At 34.9% G+C, this 22435-nt stretch overlaps 1 protein-coding gene and 1 non-coding gene across 3 annotated transcripts in view; one reads left to right on the top strand and one right to left on the bottom strand.

Moving 5' to 3' along the window:
* Positions 1-20066, bottom strand: part of LOC126970826 (cytokine-like nuclear factor N-PAC) — an 86829-nt gene extending 66763 nt beyond the window's left edge. Inside the window, exons 1-7 of one of the 2 annotated variants that reach the window (XM_050816962.1) lie at positions 20004-20066; positions 19881-19917; positions 19355-19440; positions 8210-8336; positions 6766-6915; positions 4445-4654; positions 2824-2997 (exon numbers count right to left, since the gene is read on the bottom strand). In XM_050816962.1, the coding sequence (XP_050672919.1) occupies positions 2824-2997; positions 4445-4654; positions 6766-6915; positions 8210-8336; positions 19355-19440; positions 19881-19917; positions 20004-20038 (819 nt within the window). In that variant the 5' untranslated portion in view covers positions 20039-20066. The remainder of the gene's footprint in view (positions 1-2823; positions 2998-4444; positions 4655-6765; positions 6916-8209; positions 8337-19354; positions 19441-19880; positions 19918-20003) is intronic. The other variant, XM_050816963.1, reaches the window with a different exon arrangement.
* On the top strand, positions 6109-6227 carry LOC126971062 (5S ribosomal RNA). Its single transcript, XR_007730808.1, has one exon. It is a non-coding gene; the product is annotated as a 5S ribosomal RNA (ribosomal RNA).
* Positions 20067-22435: the final 2369 nt, after the last annotated feature.

The following is a 22435-nucleotide window of genomic DNA, read 5'->3' as shown; positions in this document are numbered from 1 at the left end:
AAAAAAATGTTTTATTTACGAAAACGGAGATCTTTTGGAAAATTTGACTTAAATTTTTTTTCGACGTGGATTTATTCATAGAAGTGATACCATATTATTTTTATTTAAATTAATATTTGTTATTATAAGCAATAAGGTAAAATATTTTATGCGGTACACTGTCTTTTAGCGGCAGTGCGCTCATGCCATTACGGCCTAGCGGATGGATACCTATATTTGACGTTTAATTTGATCAATAACAGAGGTACCTCTGTACAGTACTGTACAGTAACCAGGACTTTTGTATTGGAAATTTCCTCTACTTTAAATGTTTTATTTTATAAATATTTATGGATTTGGTTTATTTACTAAAGTCGAAATACCATCTCAATTACATCTTTTTTGTTACTAACAATTGCATTTACATTTGTCAATAATTAAGACATTTTAGAACTTTTGACCAACCTACACTCACTAGAATCCTATTTCACCGAACAGTTGCAACACAGTTACGATCTTATTATGTCAGTATATTTCTATGGTTATTACAAGGAGGACCAACAGGATTCAGTGCTATACAATCTGACCACATGAGACGCATATAACACAGGATGTATCGTCGCCGGTGTAAATTAGCCGCACAATGCTCGTGGGGACAAGTAAGCACTTTATCGAAGAGAACAAAATGTGTCATTTAATGAGCGTTGCACTCACCTGTAATAGCCACCGCTACCACAGTACAAGTAATAGAACAGTAGCGTAACTCGGCGGTCTCATTGAAATTTTTACCTACGTCTGGACGGAGCGCTAGGGTTGGTACATAAAAAAATATTGACGACTCGAACGCCTTGCTGCAGCTTTATTATTTAACTCCACAGCCATCAGTCTCGTCGGCGTACGGCGTAGCACTCAATAGTTTTGTCTCCCCAAGATTGCTTAGCGGCCGAGTAAATCGTGTGTATGTGTGCGTGCGTGGATTCGGGCGCTCTAGTATGTTAAAGTACTGTTCTATTACCTACCTACCCATACATTTTTGTTGGAGAAAAGGCTAAAACCACTATACTGCAACCACAGAACATCTATCTAGAATACCAGCAACGCTCCTGTGATCCCTTTTGGGGTTGCAAGACATCAGGTACCATCAACTGAACGCTCACTTGTCCCTCTCTTTCATTAAAAAAAATATCCTCCAACGTCAGTCGAACAATAGGAGCAGTGTCGGTCTTTTAGGTGGGTGTACGTGTTTTGGAACTGGAACAAGTCACTCAAGCGGTGTGAGGCCTACTTACCATATCATTGGAATTATTATGCAATCACCTTATAGTCGTGCTTATGTTTCGTAAATTAATTCCATTTATGTTCTTTTTTAATGACAATAAGGGACGAGATGAGCAGGACGTTTAGCTCATGATGCTCAGGATTCTTAAAAAAATCTGAGCGCCACTACAATTGCGCTCAACACCTTGAGACATAAGATGTTAAGTCTCATTTGCCCTGTAATTTTAATAGCTACTGCGCCTTTCAGGCCGAAACACAATAATGCTTACACATAATCTAGCCGACAAAGCCTGTGCAAAGGAGCCTCCCACTGATATTTTGGGGCCCTGGTATGGTTTGTAAAATTACAATAATTGTAAGACGGTATAAGTTTATCTCGCATCTGGCTTGTTTATTATTTATTATGTTATGTATTATATTAAATTATCAACAATTGCGTAGAGTCGAGGCGAAGCGAGAAGAAACCGTCTCATTCACAATAGGCGTGCCCGATTAATTAATAAATCATTAAAGACATAATAATTAATGTTTCCAACATAATTATATTTAAATATATATTCGATTATAGGTGAATCGAAATTAACATAACTTTTATTCAGAACACAACGACGGCGTTGGATATTATATTCCTCAGCAACCAATAGGGTATAGGATATTTTATGGGGTTTGTAACCCCATAAAATATCGTTGCAAAAGTCTTCATGAGAAAAGCTTAAAATCTGAGTTTTGTCGCGATCAAGAGCTATTCAGGTTCAAACATTTCCCATAGAGTTACATTGGAAATAATACCATACCATTGATATACCATATGATACCATTGCCTATGCTTAACCAGGCATGCATACTTGCATACATACATGCATCGTGGGTTGTCGCTAGTAACTTAAATAACATAAAAGATCCTTCAGCACATACTACTGTTTGAGTCTTTGCACAACAACCATAATGTGTATATTAGTATTACAAAAATCAGACTGCAAAGTATAAAATCTTCACACAGTCAGTGTCACACTGGAAAATATTCATTCACTGTCTCACGGGTATATTCATTTGGACTATCAATAATTTTATACGAAAACCGGAAAATATTGGAGTTTAGTTTATGATTCATAGGGCCATATAATGTAGGGGATTAACCACTCCTAACTCCCAGAGAAAAACATACTTTATTTCTGTTTTATTGGAGGGGCAAGATTCTCACCCGATGAGAAGTGAAAAAATGCCCCCATGGATGATGTCCTAGTGACAAGTATTCTGATTTTGATGGTCCCTGAGTCGTATCGTTTCGGGAAAACAACACAAAAGCTGGCTGATTTCGTAAAATGGTTCTACGAAGCTTACACAGTTACGTGATGCCGCACATTTTGACGTCGACGGATTTCGAATCGTAGTATTTGCCTTGAGCGATTCCTCCGAAAATTTATTTGACTAAGCCTATCATGTTAACTTCACTGCGTTTCTCCACAAGAAATGGTCTTCTGATGGCAGGGACAATTGATCTCAATTCAACCTGTTACAAAAACCAACAACAAGTCAACCTGTAACCAGGAAATAAAAGGCACTTACCTTGGCCGCAGTGCGGTTCCACAGAAGCACCTTGTGTCCGGAGTTGAGCAGGTTCTTGACGATCCCGCTGCCCATAATACCGAGTCCCAGGAACCCGAACTTCATCTGGCTCGCCTTTATGTTCTTCCCCAGCAATGTTTCTGATACGTTCTCCAGGTCCAACGGGGGAGTTTCCTGGACAATCATTTGGAAACATTATTTTATTTTATTTGGGGAGCATACAGAAACATTTGCAAATCAGTCAAGTAAACATAATTCTAAATTCGTTTTCGTACGAGAAAGTAAAATGGAAACAAAAACTTTTTTGCGCACTGTACTTTATTGCACAAACGACATTTGAGCCAGGTGTCATGTGGATCGATCGAGTTGTACAGTACAGACACGCAAGTGTTTCAGTTCGATAGTCCTCTATCGATAGGATATCGATAATTGATGCCAAATAATAACGATAAACTATTGATATTTTCTATACACAGCAATACTATACATAGTACCTCAATATTCAATGTAATATCCGTAGCCCTATCGATATTATAGATGATTTCCAGCTTATTATTATAATGGCTTATTAGCCATCTATCGATAGTTCGACAACATCAGCCCGCATGCACGGTAGTAGATTGCAGCGCGGCCATCTGCGCAAATAATAGCGGGAGCGCGGCAGGTGCGGTGACAAAATCTCGCTCCGCCCAGAAACTCAAGGCCGTTGGCAGATACAGAACCCTTAAATATTTCTAACGGCGTATGCCTCAGTGCTGAGTATTGAGACTATTTGCAAGTTGGCCAATGTGTGAACACCCCACAAGAGCCCTGTACTTTCCCCGGGGCGTAAAAAGAATAGGGGAGTCCAAGGCCCATGGGTGTCGTAAGAGGCGACTAAGGGCTTTTTAGAAGTGGGAGAGTCACGCTGCCGTCTTTTGACGTCAGCACAATCGGGCCAGACTCGTCCGGGTTAATTACCACACTCGCACAGAATACCGGCGTGAAGTAGCGGCCTAGTGCCGCTATGTTTCGCATAGGTTAGTGTCGAGGACCGTTGGCTCTTCCCCCCCCCCCCCCCCCTTGTCCACCCGAATACACCTTCCTTAAAGCCCGGCAACGCTCCTGTGATTCCTCTGGTGTTGCAAGAGATTGTGGGCGGCGGTGATCACTTAACAACAGGTGACCCGTACGCGTTTATTTGCACGCGCCAAATGTAAGATGATTGATTACATATAGCCATACAGCCTACTTCAAAATTATAATTTTAGTAATAAAATGCATATATTTTATAACAAATTATTATAAATAATTAAGGGACACATTTATTTATTCAAAAATGTAAATGGATTTTCAGAGGCATAAAACCTCTTTGTTGTTATAAAACAAACTGTATAACCCGGTTAAATTAAAAATGTTCTGTTTACTGTCATATAATTTGCAGTTAGGTACTAACTTAACTTAGTAGGAACAATTCTATCGTGCTTTCTATTATGTGTAATATTATTATGCGCGTGTGTTTTGATTTTTTTATTTATGGCCCTAAGTACCATGTCATAAGGCTCACTTTACGAGCAAGTGTGTTCAAAATTAAATTACGGACACATTTCTATTGGTGCATATTCGGTGTGCAAATACTTACAGGTCTCAAAATATTCGAAGGTCGCTGCAGCAGGCTCGACTTCTTGGAGAACGAGTGGTTCAACATGGACGGCTTCTCGTTGGGCAAGTCAGAGTCGGTGAACGAGGGCGACGTGCTCTTGATTTTCTTGCGCGGCGTCGGCTTGTGTCCCGTCGACGAGGATCGCTTCACCGGCTTCACTGATCTCACCTTTGAAATTCCCAAACGTATCTATAAATATCGACATGTTATAACTTTTGACTGCCAACTTATACTAATGTCAAAATATTGCAATGCCATTTTTCTTGAAAATAAGGCACGAGAGACGAGCAAGGCGTTCAGCTGATGGAAATTGATACGCCCTGCCCATTACAATGCAGTTCCGCTATGGATTATTGAAAAACCTAAAAATTCTGAGCGGCACTACAATTGCGCTCGTCACCTTTAGACATAAGATGTTAAGTATTATTTGGCTAGTAATTTCACTAGCTACGGCGCCCAGACCGAAACAAAGTAACGTTTACACATTGATGCTTCACGGTAGAAATAGACACCGTTGTGGTACCCATAATCTAGCACCCTGTGTAACGGAGCCTCCACTGGTGATTCAATTAACTTTTGGTAGGGTATTAAACATAGTGTTTAAAAAGCTGTTAATTTTATACGACAATTAATAGACAGTTCAATTTTATTTATTTGTATTAATTAAACCACGTTTGTCTAATAGTTCTCACTTATAGTCAGATTGATGTAAGAGAGAATTTTTAGTAGGTATGTATTCCAGGAACACATTAAAAGATAAGTAGTAATATAATATAAGGATATAGGAATATTCAAAAAAGTGCGTACACCTTCCTTAAAGGCCGGCAACGCTCTTGTGATACCTCTAGTGTTGCACGAGAATGTGGGAAATGGTGATCACTTAACACCAGGTGACTCGTAAGCTCGTTTGTCCTCCTTTTCCATAAAAATAAAAAAAATGTTGTGTAGGAGTGATAGGAGACTCCCTTGAATCTTTAAATTATTATTTTTTGTTGGTAATCTTCTCACGTTTTACTTTTTCTATAGACTAATGTAACAGTTGTATAATGAGGGTCGAAAAACAAGAGTGGCGTTTGTTGTTTTGAGCCGCAGTCGAACATCGTAGCAATTAATGATGCCACGAGCGTCTTTTGATCTAGTTATACAATGTGTCGCATACATTAATCTTCCACGATCCACGTAAACAAAAATTTTCATAAAATGAAAAGTACTGGGTGAAGCTATGTAAATTTTTTATGGTACCAAATGGCATCTATTCCGCCTCGAACTAAAGAAGAATCACGGAAATCGGAACATAAATCTCCGAGTAATCGGTGTACATACATTCGAATTGAGAACCTCTTCCCTGTTGAAGTCGGTTAAATATTATGTATGTAATATATTATGTACCAAGTATTACCTAATATTTGTATGAACCATACCTAGATTTAGTTGTCTGTGGCACCAAAACAACTGTGCTTTTTTGGCGATATTACAGTACAGTAAACAATCCTTTTTTATGCTATAGACTTATATTAGTGATTGTGGCTGTATACATGACAAAATATAAAAGTAGAGTAGTAGAAAGTAGAAAATTATATTACAGTGTGACATTAGTCGGAATACACGGTAGAGTTAATAAGGCTATTTTTAAACAGATCGTCGCCAACGTCCATACCACGTTGAATACACCGGTTCTCGTCCGATCACCGAAGTTAAGCAACGTCGGGCGCGGTCAGTACTTAGATGGGTGACCGCTTGGGAACACCGCGTGATGTTGGCTTTTTTTTTTTAATATTAAACCGCAATTCACAAATTCCCTTTTTTTTTCTTTAATTTCAAACAGCAATTCGAAAGATATAAATTGGTTATATAATTCGTTCATTTAATTTTACTTAGACCTGTGTGAGACTCCTTTGCACAGGCCGTCTAGATTATGGGTAATACAACGACGCCTTTTTCTGACGTGAAGAAGTAATGTGTAAGCATTATTGTGATTCAATTATGAAGGGCGCTAGTAGCCGTAGCTAGTGAAATTACAGAGCAAATGAGACTTAACATGTTATGTCTCAAGGTGACGAGCGCAATTGTAGTGCCACTCAGATTTTTGGGGTTAACAAGCATCTTGAGCGGCACTGCCTTGTAATGGGCAAGGCGAATCAATTACCATCAGCTGAACGTCCTACTCGTCTCGTCCCATATTTTCGAAAAAAAGGACTGTCTTACCCTATTTTCTAAGTTTACATTTTTTACTATGGCAACATACCCTCCATACATCCAGCATATATAAAGCCATGTCAAGCGCTTATCGACGGTGTTACCTTTGGTGTGGCGCTTTTCTTCTCTTTCTTGACCTCGGGAGTTACGGCATCTACGGCAGGTTCGTCTCCATCTGGTTTTTCGATATCATCTTTCAGTTTATCAAAGTCCTTCTCGGGATTACGCATATGCTCGTCGAGGTCACCGAATTTCTATGAAGAAAAAAAAATTAAAGGACTTCACGATTTAACCAACATCACCCCCACCAATGATACTATGTTATATGCGCAGTCAGTCAAGTTTTTATTCTACCCTCAATTTTTTTTTTTATATAAGACGAGGGTACCTGATGGTAAGTAGCCACACTATTTAGATTGATTGGATTGAAGTATACGGGATTTATTTAAGGTGTTGCGAACTGTGCTGAAAAATCGCGCAGGTAACTTCAGTCAATTGTTTGATTGGAGGTAGCCTTAGGTAGAGATAGAGGAGGTACCTTAAGGAGGAAAGGAGAAATTCAATTGTTTAGGATGATATTTAAGTCCGTGGTGAGATCCACCATTTGGCAACAGAAATCGGGGTCATACAGCTCTTCGCAACAGTCCGCATAATAATTGCTGTACGCGTACGTGAAGTGTTTAATATCAAAACTTTGAATACTACTCGTTCGATTTTAAAAAGTTATTTATGTCATCTTACTGATTACTGTAACTGTTACGGAATAATCGCCTGGTCACACTTAACAATTACACTCTGTATATAGCCCCGCGAGCGTTGAAACGGGGACAGAACCATGTCATATTAACGTCTGCGCAACATCAGTAACGAGTTGTCAATATGATTTTGACGAGACCGCCTGGACCTGACGTCACTAAGATGGCGGCCTATCCCATCCTCAATGCGCGGTCATAATATTTGCAACACACACATACAAAAATCATATTCATTTAAATTCAGAATAAGTATATGTGCGGCTATTATTAAAGTTTAGTTATTTTACCAGTGGGAGGCTCCTTTGCACAGGATGCCGGCTAGATTATGAGAACCACAACGACGCCTATTTCTGCCGTGAAGTTGTAATGTGTAAGCATTACTGTGTTGCGGTCTGAAGGGCGCCGTAGCTAGTGAAATTACTGGGCAAATGAGACTTAACATCTTGTCTCAAGGTTCGCTCAGAATTTTTGGGGGTTTCAAGAGTCCTGAGCGGCACTGCATTGTAATGGGCAGGGCGTATGAATTACCATCAGCTGAACGTCCTGCTCGTCTTGTCCCTTAGTTTCATAAAAAAAAAGTAGTGAGTGATAGGACAAGCACGCGATTCTCCTGCCCATGAAACAGCGCCAATGGGATGTTAGTCGTAACACAATACAAAACAACGTATGGCGTAGCATAATGCGTTACTACTTCGATCACGTCTCACTCTGCGCCCGTATCCAGAAGATGAAATGTCTAATCTGCAAGTAATTGAATCAGTAGGGTGTATATGGACTTTTATCAGCTGCTCACCTCAGGGTTGACAATGTATTCTTCAATCTGAGCCACGGCCTCCTTGAATGCAATGGTCTTGCACGACTTCACCAGCTGTTCCTTGTGCTCCTGGTATGGCTTTATATTGTGCTCTTCTATCCACGCGCTGTGGACAAATGCTATTATGAAAATCTTCAAAATACTGCAAAGTATCAATGCTTACAAATGAAGAATATCAAATTCGGGTCAAATAAATCCTTATAAAATTAGAGAGCATTAAAGAAGACCTCAGTATAGAAGTTTTCGAAATGTGGGCCTCACAGGGGAAATTAATTGGACTCACAGGGTCACAAAAACGACAAATCATGCAAACCATCAAGATAAGGGAAGTCGGGAAAATAATATTTTGATTAGGCACGAGAGGCATGAACTCCTAGAACGTTGCCGGAAGAAGATGCGTAGGTCGCAGAAAAAAGTCTTGGCTGCGCAACATCCGAGAGTGGACATGAATCGCGAGTGTATCAGAACTATTTCACCTCGCGAAAAACAAAATAGAGTTTACGAAGCCTACTGCCAACCTTCGATAGTTGGAGAGGCACGCGATGAAAAAGAAGAAATAAATCCTCTAAGGGTCCCGAAGAGTTATTTGTTTATATCCAACCGCCGAAGAGTCGTTTTCGAGATTTCAAAACTGTGCGCGTTTAATTGTATAAGATTGTACGTATCGCTTGTTGGTAAGTGCTCACCACCCCTCCCGATTGCGAAAACGTAAGTAGGTACGAACGACGGCCACGCCAGTGTGGCTTTTACAGCAGGGTCTCACGAGCGGCAGTGACCGATGTTTTAAAAATCAAGAAAATTAAAAAAAGGCAGTTTAAATACTGTGCTGTGTTTTGTAACTTTTTACATTTTTTTTATGGAATAGGAGTACAAACGAGCGTACGGGTCCCCTGGTCTTAGGTGATCACCGCCGCCCACATTCTCTTGCAAACACCAGAGGAATCACAAGAGCGTTGGAGGCCTAAGATCTACTTTAAAGGTTTTATTATTATGAAATTATAATTAATGGTAAGTCGGTTTAATACGGAGGTTTTTACTTAAGTGACGAAAATAAGTGGAAATGTAGGAAAACAATAGTTTCGTGTATCTATCACGAACTGTTTGAGATTCCCGATTAATTTCGTTATGCTGACATTGAAAAAGGGGCCTCTCCCGTCCTTCTCATAGCTGCTCACATATTTTGCGAGACCCATAACATTAATATTAAACTATTATTTAAATAAGACAGTTTTTAAAGGATTAGTTTTTAAAAACATTGTGTTTTTAAATTAGTTTTTGCCTAAAAGCTACATTTTCCGAGGCAACAAATGGCGCCTAAACTTCATAATGACAACTATGAGAAATACTATTTCAACTCCCCTCAATCACAGTAATAAAATGTAACTTTAACACAAAAACACAGTTACAATTATACGCGGTTTAATCCCTTTAAAAGTGTTACATTATGTGTCGCGTCAAAGAAAATACTTTTAAATTACAGACTATCTAACGCACACATTATTTCAAACGTTATTAGTTTTTCTAATGTGTTAATTCCGCTAAGATTCCTAATTTGCCTAATTCAAAAAAACTTAGATCATTTATACGTCTGGATAGACTATGACAGCTGTGATTAGAACTAACCACTATTTTGAGAAATGCACGCATACTAACACAAAAGACGTAGCTTGTCACGTACACTAAACTGTTATTCCTGGCCTGTTTTTATTGGTTGTCTAACAACAAGACACTATTGACTAGAGTCTTGCCCCCTTATTCATAATGGTCCGCTAACTTTAAACAGCCGCTAAGGAGTGTTTTTTCTCATTCTGACTTAGGTCAATAGAAGAAGACAGAGTGAGAATTAGCAATGCTTTAAGTTAGCAGACTATTATGAATAAGGGAGTAGAGGTATAAATTTTCTCAGTAAAAACTTAAAACACACACATTGACATATCAAAATTGATCACGAATAGGTCAGTTTCATCTATCAAAATTCAATTTTGAATGTATGTTATTTATAGAGTTTCTACCATAAGAAATACGAATACAATACTAATTTGTTATAAAAAAAATATAAGAATTATTTAAATTTTCAAATTAAAATTAATTGTTTTATCTGTATGTCACGTGATAGATATGATATAGGCAGTCTCTCAATTTAAAGAAATAAATATTATGACTGTTTATTGTCGTCAGTACAATTATGAAAATTTAATATACGTTCACAAAAATCGTCACCTTTTTGCTGTTAATAGTGATTTTCATTATTATAAAACTAGAAATTAGGGATTGCTTGTAACTAATTCTAGTAGGCTTCATAAGATACATAGTTTAAGGGTACAATAGCTTTAAGAAGTGTATACATTTACCCAAAGTCCCAGCCACTGTTCAGGCATTATCTATAAGTAAATAAATTTAAATGTTTTATAAAAAAAATGGCTCTGTCGTAAATCCTATTACTCCACTGCTGAATATCTAAATGATCGGACAGCCTGGGACTAGATTGTGATTATTTTATAGCGATGGAAAGAGAGAGGGAGAGTTTCTTGCGCCGCTTCTTCACTCTCAGAGCGCCATTTGTTTCCGAAGCGGTAGAAATGACATCAAAAAGAATTCGAAAGGAATTAATTATGAGAAAATAAATGCCTTTTATGCCTTTATGTATGTCACGTGACCGGAAACGCCGACCACCATTTTGTGACGTCAGTACAGCAGAAACAATATAACCAAAACGATACGGACTATGAAAGGTCATATTTATTTTTAGAAACATCAATAAGGATTGCACTGCACATTTAACGTTTCTTTGTTTATGTTATTATGACGTCACGATCATGGTGGCTCCCTTTTTGGCGCGACTATTTATCGTTTAACTCTAAAACAATTTTCTTAACGTGTAAAGTGGAATTATTTTGAGGAAATAAAAATACCAGTTGGCTACCGAATCTTTACGAACATTTTGGAATATATTTAAAAAAATCGAAGAAGAGCCTATCATCGAGCTGATCGGCCGCGTGAGCGTTGAACTTCTTATTTAACCGACTTCAAAAAGGAGGAGATTATCAATTCGATCTGTTTTTTTTATATATGTACACCGATTAAGCTGAGATTTATGATCCGATTTACGTAATTTTACATAAAAAATATATATATTACATAGTTTAGCTCAGTAGCTTAAATTTTATGAAAATTTTTGTTTAACTCCATGATATAATTGTTTTTTGTGTACGGCTTTATTAGGAGTTTTCATTCAGGTTGATTATATATTATCATAATTATTAACTGACACTAAAAAATAAAAAAAAAACTGATTTGAAAAACTGAAAAGTATCAAATAACTAAGAATTTAATTTAATACACCTTTACCTTTAATATTAACAAAATACGACTATTTGTATGTGCTACATATTGCCTACATAAGTCGGTGCCAAGCCAAATGTAATAGTAAGTACCTACACTCGCCACGCGTGACTTTGAGCGAGATAGCTTCGTCTAGAACAAAACAACCCAATGGGACAGACACGCGTGGCCAGACAATCTTAATAATTTTTAGGCTTGGCACCGACTTAAAACCTATCAGCGCATATAAATAATAGCATTTTATTAATATTAAAGGTAAAGGTGTATCAAATTAAATTTTTAGTTATTTGATACTATTCAGATTTTGAAGTCGGTTTTTTTAAACGTAGTTTTTTTTTTTGTACCATATAGTTCCAATGAGAATCATTGTAGTTATATTAACAAAGTCACCTTCCACAACCCCCTATCTACAAAATCTATCGTCAATACAAATGGCGGGGTATCTGACATCTAACAGTTCATCTATATATATAAAAATGAATTGCTGTTCGTTAGTCTCGCTAAAACTCGAGAGCGGCTGGACCGATTTGGGTAATTTTAATCTTGAAATATTTGTGGAAGTCCAGAGAAGGTTTAAAAGGTGAATAAATAGGAAAATGAATATAATAAAAAAAAAAACAATTTTGTTTTTCATTTGATGTGTCCCCCGTCGTTCAGACATCAAATTGAAATTCTTTCAAAATTTAAGTTTAAAATGAATAAATAATTAGAATCTTTGTATCTGTCTACCTTTCTCAGGAGGTAAAGACAAACTTGATTTTAGCTACCTATAGTTGGTAGATTAACTACAGTTGATTATGATACTATGATGGCAATACAACGTTTGCTGGGTCAGCTAGTTTATTAATATCTGTAAAAATCTGCTTTCGTATCGTTATTTCTGTGATTTTTTATAACTCTAGCTAATTAAAATCTTGATTTCTGCTTATACATATTGGCTGTTCATTTGATAATTACGTAATTCTGTTGTGTAAATAAAAAATCTGCTGAAAGTTCAGAATCGAAAAACTAGTGGGGTGAGAGACGTCCATATTATCCGCCTTAAATACAAACTCACAAAGATTTACCATGAACGTACAAGGATCACAAGACTTGATTGAAATTCTCGACAAGTTTAAACAAAAAAAAAATTGGATTATTACAGTACCGAAGCTAGTACTGGTCGAAGCATCTCGGTGAATATGGCAGAAACTATACATATGGTAGCAGAAATCATACATATTTCCTATATTTATTCTTGATGTATGTATTAATGTATGTTCATAGGCACATAAGTGAATTTGCCAGTTTGAAACTGTCATAACCATAATGTTAACACCAGGAACAGACATATACTTATGATGCCTACGACTCGGGTAAGTCGAGTTAGTAAGTCTTTTGTGGGGCGATGTATATGCTGTTACAACAAGATCCCAGAAAATGTTCAAAACAAAAGTATTACGTTATTCAAAAGAATTGTTAAAAAACGTTTGTGTGGTAAAGGTTACTATAACATAAATGACTTTCTTAATTATACCACAGATTGGGAATGGAGTGACCGCCCTCAGGCTATATAATAATAAGTTTAATTGTACAATATTCTTTTGTAAACATATTTATTTGATGAAAAAAAAAGCCCGCTGAGTTTGTTGCGCCCATTCTTCTCAGGTCTGAGGCATTCATTTTGGAATGGGTGGTAGTTTTTTGACTTTCAATAAGTGATGTCACATCCTATTTTGAATAAAAATATTTGAATTTGAATTGGATTAGAAACTAAACATATGGTAGCAGAAATTATATACAATACTAGCTGACCCGACATACGTTGTTCTGTACATAATAAAAAAAATACTGTTTTATAGGAATTTGCCAATAATATTTCAAAACATCAAGAATTATTTCGTCAAAATGCTCCCTGTTGTTATAATGAAATTGTTTCACAGCGGAACTGTCAAAACGTGCGTCACTAAATTCTCTCATAGCAAAATTATGGACATATTGAAAATGAAAATAATTATGGGTCCCAAATCGAAATAAAAACTATCCTATGTCTTAAATTGGACCAAACTGAAGTAATCCCAATTAAAATCCGTTCATTAGTTTAGGGAGTCCATCGCGGACAAACAACGTGTCACGTTATTTATATATATTAAGATATGGGAGCAAAAACTATACATATTATGGGAGCGGAACTACCGTGATAATACTTAAATACATAGTGGCTTTCATTTAGAAATGGATTTCGTGCAAGTAATGTTTTTATATTGTCAATCTATACATATATATAAAATTGGAGTGTCTGTTTGTCATATTGAAATAATCGTTTTTTACTACATGTATATGAATATATATGTATGTATGTATGTTTAAGTAAGTATATTGTATTAAATATATCATTGTCTTGTAACTCATAACACAGGCTATATATGCTTAACTTGGGGCAAGATAATTTGTGTAAAAAGTGTGTCATTATTATTATATTATATATACACCATATAACATTTGTTACAATTTTTGTCGTCTGTCTGTTTGTTCCAGCTAATCTCTGAAATAGCTGGACCGATTTTGACGGGACCTTTATTGGCAGGTAGCTTAATTTTATAGGTAATTGGTAGGTTAATAAGAGTAACGTAGGCTACGTTTGCTTTAGATAAAATCTTTTACTCTAGAAAAATAAAGTAAAGTTGCAATGTCCATGAAACGGTCTAACTCTAAAAATAATTTATATATGGCAAAACAACGTTTGCCGGGTCAGCTAGTATGTTAATATATGTGCCTGACTGTGCCCTATTACATCTAACTACGGGCCCTATACAGAATACTATACATAATATAAGAGGAAACTACCGAGTCTATAATCTATGTAGGTACCGACAGAATAATAATAATAATATTGACACACTTTACACAAATTATCTTGCCCCAAGTTAAGCATATATAGCCTGTGTTATCGGTTACAAGACAATGATATATTTAATACAATATACTTACTTAAACAAACATAAATACATTTAAACATCCATGACTCGGAAACAAACATCCATATTCATCATGTAAATGCTTGCACCTACCGGGATTCGAACCCGGGACCTCTAGCTTAGTAGGTAGGATCGCTAACCACTCGGCTATACAGGTCTTCGTCAGAATACAAGTAGTATTAACATAATAATAAATTATGCATTACAGCGGAGGGTGCAACCACTTTATAATCTAAAAATACATTATTTCGCTTAAGTATTCCATACGCGTTTAAAAAACACTTTCAGCATTTTCGAAAAAAGAACTTAGAATTATTTAAAGGAAATCCATTGCTATTTAAAATATTATAAATGATTATGATTGGTGTAATTCTGTAAGTAATTTTGTTCAACAATTACATTTATTACACAAATTAAATTTAATAACAAAATGTATGAACGATGCGGGACTCTAACCCGCGACCTCTTGCGTTCCGTGCCTGTCCTGTAACCAACCTGAGAGTAAAACAAAGACATATCAAGATTTATGAACTTGACGCCACTCTGACGGTTGGCTCAGCGGAAGAGCGCTCGCACGGAACGCGAGATCTCGCGGGTTCGAGTATCGCATGAAATGTAGTTATTGAATAAAATCACTTCGTATAAATTAGCAGAATTACACCAATGATAATCATTTATGACATTTTAAAAAGTGTGTTTAGTATAAAAAAAAAGTATAAATGAAATTATGATTGATTAGAGCCACATTAAAGAATCATCACCTATGTCTGTTACCGGTATTTGTTCCAAAAAAAACAAAACATCAACACAATATATAAATAGAAACTATATCATAAAAAAAAAACTAAATAAATGTTATAATAATTAGAAATATTATTTTTGATAAAAACTAGCGGATACATTTACTCATAATAGTCTGCTAACTTAAAGAATTGCTAATTCTCACTCTGTCTTCTTCTATTGACCTAAGTCAAAATGAGAAAAAACACTCCTAAGGGACTGTTTAAAGTTAGCGGACCATTATGAATAAGGGGGTTAATCTAATGAATAGTTCATTTTTCTGTCAATATTTAAATTTCATCTTAAACATTGTTTCGAAGAGCAAACCGTTATTGCAAAAGGATTGCATAATTAATTTGTTATACATATCATAAGACTTCAACAAATATTGAAATATTTAAATCTAATAAATAAACATATAAACTCGAGAACATCAACAAGATAAATAATTTGGACTATCATAATGAATTTACTATATTATACATAACTAGCTGACCCGACAGACATTGTTCTGTTCATAATAAAAAAAACTCTTTTGGATTGAATTTTGGAAAATCCTTTCTTAGCTGACCTCTACTCGGTGACAAGAATATTTCTACCAATTTTCAAGTGTTTAACTCTAATGGTTCCAGTGATATCGTGATGATTGACTTTATACATGGAAATCTCTTACTTATATATATATAGATTCAAATCCAAAATTCAAATATTTTTAATCCAAATAGGATGTGACATCACTTATTGAAAGTCAAAAACTACCACGCATTCCAAAAATAATGCCTCAGATCTGAGAAGAATGGGCGCAACAAACTCAGCGGGCTTTTTTTTTGATTAAAAAATATTTTCACAAAGTAATTTTGTACAATTAAACTTATTATTTACTACCCTGAGGGTGGTCGCTCCATTCCCAATCTGTGGAATCGTTAAGAAAGTCATTTATGTTATTGTAACATTTACCACACAAACGTTTTTTAACGATTCTTTTGAATATCGTAATACTTTTGTTTTGAACATTTTGTGGGATCTTGATGTAAAAGCATATACATCGTCTCACATACGACTTTGTAGCTCGACTTAGCGAATAGTAGGCATTATAAGTTCTGTTCCTAGAGCTAACATTATAGTAATGACAGCTTCAGATACATACATAACATTATCAAGAATATATTGAGAAGCAACACTCAAAATGTTTATTTCTATAAATTTTTCTCAAGTCTTTAGGACCTAGGATATATATAGCGCGAATAGCCCTCTTCTGCAGCACAAAGGTGGTATTAATATCGGCTACACTGCCCCATAACAAGATAAAATGCCTTAAGCCTTTTGGCAATTAATCTATAATATATACAAATATAGTCTAGAATAATTCGAGACAAATTAAAAAAATCCTCTTTACTCAACATCATTTCAATAAGTGGAAAGGGAATGATAGCTGGTCCATGTGTCTACTAGTGAACAGGTGCTGCTTGTGGTGCCAGGACGACCTGTTATAGTTTATAAATTATATTACTAATTATCACAGTAATCACGGCCATAATGTTCACAAAGCATCCGTACACAAACAATGAATTCAAGCTCTAAAGGTTGATGCATTCAATTAATGATAATATAATTTTATATTTGATTTTTATTGGGTGCAGAACCTTACCAAACTAATTTGTTTTGTATATTACAGCCATTGTAAAATACTCTAATTGATTGAAAAGAGTGGCTGTTGAGTTTCATGTATGTTCTTCCAAACATATGGTAAATTCAGTAATTTAAATGAAATATTTATAGAGACTATTCACACTTAAAAGCTCTTAATTTATGCCTGTAAAAAATCTGAATAGTTTATTTGACTTTGATTTTTAGTAAATCCTTAGTAATAATATGGTGTGTGTGTGTGTGTTTAGAATAACTCATACAAATATTCTCAAGTCTGGTCATAATATTACTAGGCCCTGAAGCCCATATATGTTTGATAGTAAATTAAGATTCAGGTTCATGAAATCTAAATAACTTGGTAATAGAAGTGACACACATATTTGAATATAAGGTGACTTATAGTCCATGAGCGAGTTAGTATCCACTGATTTAGTATTTGAATCTGCAGACACAAAACAACAAGCAAATATGGTGTGTTTCATTATAGCAACTATGTTTGTTAGCTAATATACTATGTTTAATTATTAAAGTGCTCTTTTTATTAAAAATGGTTTCACATCACCATGAAATTCTATTTTTTTCTGCATAAGTCCCTCAATATCCGGAGTTTTGCAAGCATACATTGCAGTTAAATGTGTGTATATACTATATATGTATAGGTGACAGTAATTCTACAAGGAATTTGCAATTATAACATTATATGATAATATCTTAATATATATAAATTACGTGACACATTGTTTGTCCGCAATGAACTCCTAAACTAATGAACGGATTTAAATAGGGATTACTTCATGGAGAGCAGTTAGGTTCAACTTGAGAGATAGGATAGTTTTTATTTCGATTTGGGACCCATAATTATTTTTAATTCCAATATTTGTTTTGTATGGACATATTTTCTGTGAGAGAATTTATTGACGCATGGTTTGGCAGTTTTTTTGTGAAACAATTTCATTATAACAACAGGGAGCATCTTTTACGAATACTTGATGTTTTGAAATATTATTGGCAAATTCCTATAAAACAGTATTTTTTTATTATCTACAGAACAATGTTTGTCGGGTCAGCTAGTTGTTCTATAAAATGAGCCTGTAAACAAGAAAGTCATCTACCACTTACTACTGTATTGTTAAAATACATGTTTGCATTTTATCTATCACAGAGACACAGGGTTTTTTTTTGTATAACATATGGAAGTAAGGAATTGTATTAAGACAGTCAGCTTCAACTGAAGTCTACTAAGCTAGGCCTAAGGCTAAGGCTCCTGGCTAAGGGTTGCATTTATCTATCTACAAAAACAAACAGTGTATTTTATTCCAGTTGTACGTCACATGGGAATAGAAAAGTTTTGTATAAATTCCAATTGGACAACGAACCACTCTCACAGTTGTATGAACTTTGAAATGGAAAATGTACATAAACAAGAGCTTGACTTGATGCCTATTTTTAATGATGTGAGAAGAGGGTTGGGTTAACACATTCACTGCTCACTGGTAAGTTGCCGGCGTTTGAGGCGAGTCAATGTTGCTTTGTACGACAACTCTGGCAATATAGTCGACTTACGAAAACAAGTATAAATTTATACATATTTTCAAACATTCAAATGTACCAAAAAATGTAATCAATATTAGCCATAAGTAGGTTCCCAGCTATTATTTTTATTTATTTTGTTTCACAGTGAATGTGTTAATTACCTACCATAATGTGAGCCCCATGCCTGTCTTTGTATGTGGGCTCTATTTGACTCTTTTTAAATATGGACCACTTAACAAAACTTCAGTATATTATTTAGTTTCTATTCTATCCCGCTTATATAAAACAAGTTTTAACTTGTGACTTCATCCGCATGGAATAATTACTTTGGGTGACATTTTCGTTTTTTTGGATACTTTACAACTAATATATACAAACAAACTGCTCATTCCCATGCTCCAGCATTCTCTATATGATACAGTGGATATGCCTTGTTATTGTGGACAGTTTCATTAATAGTGTTTGGCTACGAACTTTAATATCGTATTTAATCCTCATGTAAGATGTTATGATCAAAGTTTCAAAAATGCTTGAACAAATGTTTAGAAATTACTATATCAAGTACCTATATACAAAGTTCATGGTTTTATTTCCAATACTGATGAATTCCCATACAAACTTCCACCCATATTTTTTTCACAATTAAAGATTGCCTATCTTCTTTTCCAAGCTCTAGTCTATCTCTGTATAAAATTTGAGGTTTAGGCCTGAAAGTGTACTACAACAGCGAACAAACTTACATTCACATTTATACTATTAGTAGCTATGTTGAAGAACACCCAATTTAAAGTGTATCAGTAAAATTCCTTTGAAGTTATACAAGTTTTTGCCATACCTTTATATAGCCACTATAGTTTCAACTTACTAGTTATTTGTTCCAAAGAAATATATGCATTGAACATTCAATGACTTCTTAGTTGGTAGCTTCAGCTCGGGAGTTGGAATTGCTACCTGAAAAATACAAAAACCTTCATTAAATTTCATATTTACCAACAGGATGTTATCATGTTGTCTCTTACACACTTATTACAATAAGAAATAAAAGTCAAGAAGACTAAAGAGAAGAATTGTTTGTAAATAAAAATAGTATTATTTCTTTAGTACTTTGAAGTACAATGTTCAAATAATATAGAGTAGTAGTAGAGTAGAATTAGTATAGAGCTATGTAAGTAAGATACGTTGTAACATAGATGGTCTAAAAGAAAAGCGATTAGCATCTATAGCTGTAGTCAACAAAAATTCCCGCTCATTTTTCGGTTGAATCGTATCTCATAAGGAGTAGAAAAACTCTAATGTAAAGTTTCACTTTAACAACATAAGTGATAAACATATTTTATACATAATAAGTTATTTCAAAACTAAGTTTAGAAATATTAAAAGATTGGACTCACCCGGCCGGGCCAAGGGCTGAAACCCTTCATTTTAGCCCTGAAACAAAATTCCAAGGTATTAAAACATAACGGTCAAGTTTGAGAAACCTGTAAAAATAGAACAAAACTATTTTTTTAACATACCAAACTAAATCACCAAGTTTGTAAGCTACGGACATTATATACGTGCACTCCGTACAACTTTTACAGATGAACTGAATCAAAGACAATGAATAGTTTTGATAGACACAATTTGCTTAACTTTTCCGCGTCTTGTTTGGCTATGGTCACATATTATCGCTGCGTTCTATAAAAGCTTAGCGACAGTTCTAAAATTTTGAAATCAAAAATATGGAAAGTACAATAATTGAAAACATTTTTTTTAATCCAATCTCAACCACCCAGCTTATATTTTATGTTTTTTCAGTTATAAGATTTTTATCATAATCCAAACCTCTGCTAATATATCCAAATTGAAGTATTATTGGTTCAGCAACTATAACCATACATCTGGAAAACGCTATTTCAATGGTTTCTGTAGAGTGTAGACGCAAGTCTACTCTCATCTCTCAGTAATCTTTTAGTCTATGTGACGGATCTTTCTGTGGGTGTTGGCCACAAAGCACAGATAGGTTGTTTTTATTTAGAATTTTCTAGACCGATCCACGATATACTTCTCTCAAAATTAAAATTTTATAGGATTTATGGTAATTTATTAAATTTTTTAGAGTCTTGTTTTAAGACAGAATGCTGATGGGCTCAGATCTTGGCCCAGTCCTTTTTAATGCTTTTGGTAATGGTATATTGGACCAAATTAAATCTAGCAAATATTCAATGATCACAGACGTTTAAGAATTTATAAATAAATTTATCTAAGAATAACTCAAGACTTCTTTAAATTCCCTTAGGTAGTATTGGCAACTGGTGTATTGTAAATAAAGTAATACTTAAAACCGAAAAAACGTGTCCACATCAAAATCATTAATGATGAATCTACATCATCTTATGTCGTAAATAGTGTAATTGTCCGTTGGAGATCAAACGAAAAATGAATGTTGTGTTAATGTTACACAAAATTATACAAGGTAGTATCATATCCCGGAATGTCTTAAAATTGTAAACCTTACGATCCCCAGCAATACAGACCAATGAGATTTTAAAATAAATGACATCACTGCAAAAATGGTAATAGGTATACATATTTACCATATGGCTAATAACAAGACTAAATAAAAATCAACTGCATTGAAATATTCAGCTCTTAATTATTTAACTAAAATATTTTTTCTTTATAGATTTTCTACTTTTCCTTTTTTTTAAATGTTATTTAAGTCATTTTCATCATCATTTTTGATTCACCCTTTATTTCTTTAACATAATATTATGTATTTGTTCAACATTGTCATGTTAATTACACTTGTACAATTGATGTTCTACCCCTTTATAAATAGGTCCCTAAATTATCATTTTATATTGATGCGGTGTTGGTGTAACTATTGGAACAAATAAATAAAAGCACACGTAGTAGTGAAACCTTCAGAAAATTTGTCTTCAAGATGGTCAGCACTTGTATAATAATTTTAAGATGTGTATTGTGCATGTACCTCTAAACTGCATATGAAGTTCTGGTACATGTTACTAAAATGACACATTACTTCAACCGCTATGAAAGACAGTACTATCACAGCTACCATATTTATGTTCTCCTGGTGTCTATGTAGAGTAATACGACGAGCGCATGACGTCAGAATATATTAACTTCTTCAACTATGATCACATGATACTAAAACAATGTATAATGCTTCCTATCTCATTCTCTCGCTGGCTGAATCTCGCTTTTTCATTTCTTCGAGTTTCAAATCAGAACGATTCTAAAGAAGTTTCACTTCTAAAAAGCAAAAGTTGTATGGTTATATAAAACCCCGATGCAAGTGAAACTTTTTTTTGCAAAAAAACATTAGTATCAGCGTAATTAAATTATTTTATGTTATGATTTATTTATTCATATACTTAATAAAAAAAAATGTGTCAGGTGTAGGGCTTAAACCTCTCTCGCTCTGGAACCAGAGCTTAAATCTGGCACCTTAGATCGCGCGGCTAAAGTGACTTGAAAGCAGTAGTTAATTAATGATACAACTTGACCCCTACTACAATCGATACTGATTGTAATGCGACATGTGATATATATTTGAGGCGATGTAATATAATCTGTTTCACTATAATAAATACTTTAGCTGTTCTATAACTTTGACTGTTATGACTGTTGTATCATATGACGTGTTGGCTGTGTGAAGTGACTAGTTTCTTGCTCATTGCGCGGGTTTCTTCGATTAAATATTTAGAAGATTCAGCTTGGCATAACAAAAATAATTATGGTATGGATCAACCTTGTCTCAATATGAACGTCAGAGCATGAATCCTTGGTGCTGAATCGATCAACAAGAAACTTAATCTGAATAATTTCTTGGTGAGCTCATTGGATAACAGCGGAGAAACGAAAGGATAAGCCAAAATCACTTTTAGAATTATAATTTATCCGAGGAATGCAATATTCAAAACATGAGCAGCTGTCAGAT

This window comes from Leptidea sinapis, chromosome 22, assembly GCF_905404315.1.
Source record: "Leptidea sinapis chromosome 22, ilLepSina1.1, whole genome shotgun sequence".
In the NCBI taxonomy this organism is placed as follows: domain Eukaryota; kingdom Metazoa; phylum Arthropoda; class Insecta; order Lepidoptera; family Pieridae; genus Leptidea; species Leptidea sinapis.
This window is presented reverse-complemented; position numbering and strand designations above follow the sequence as displayed.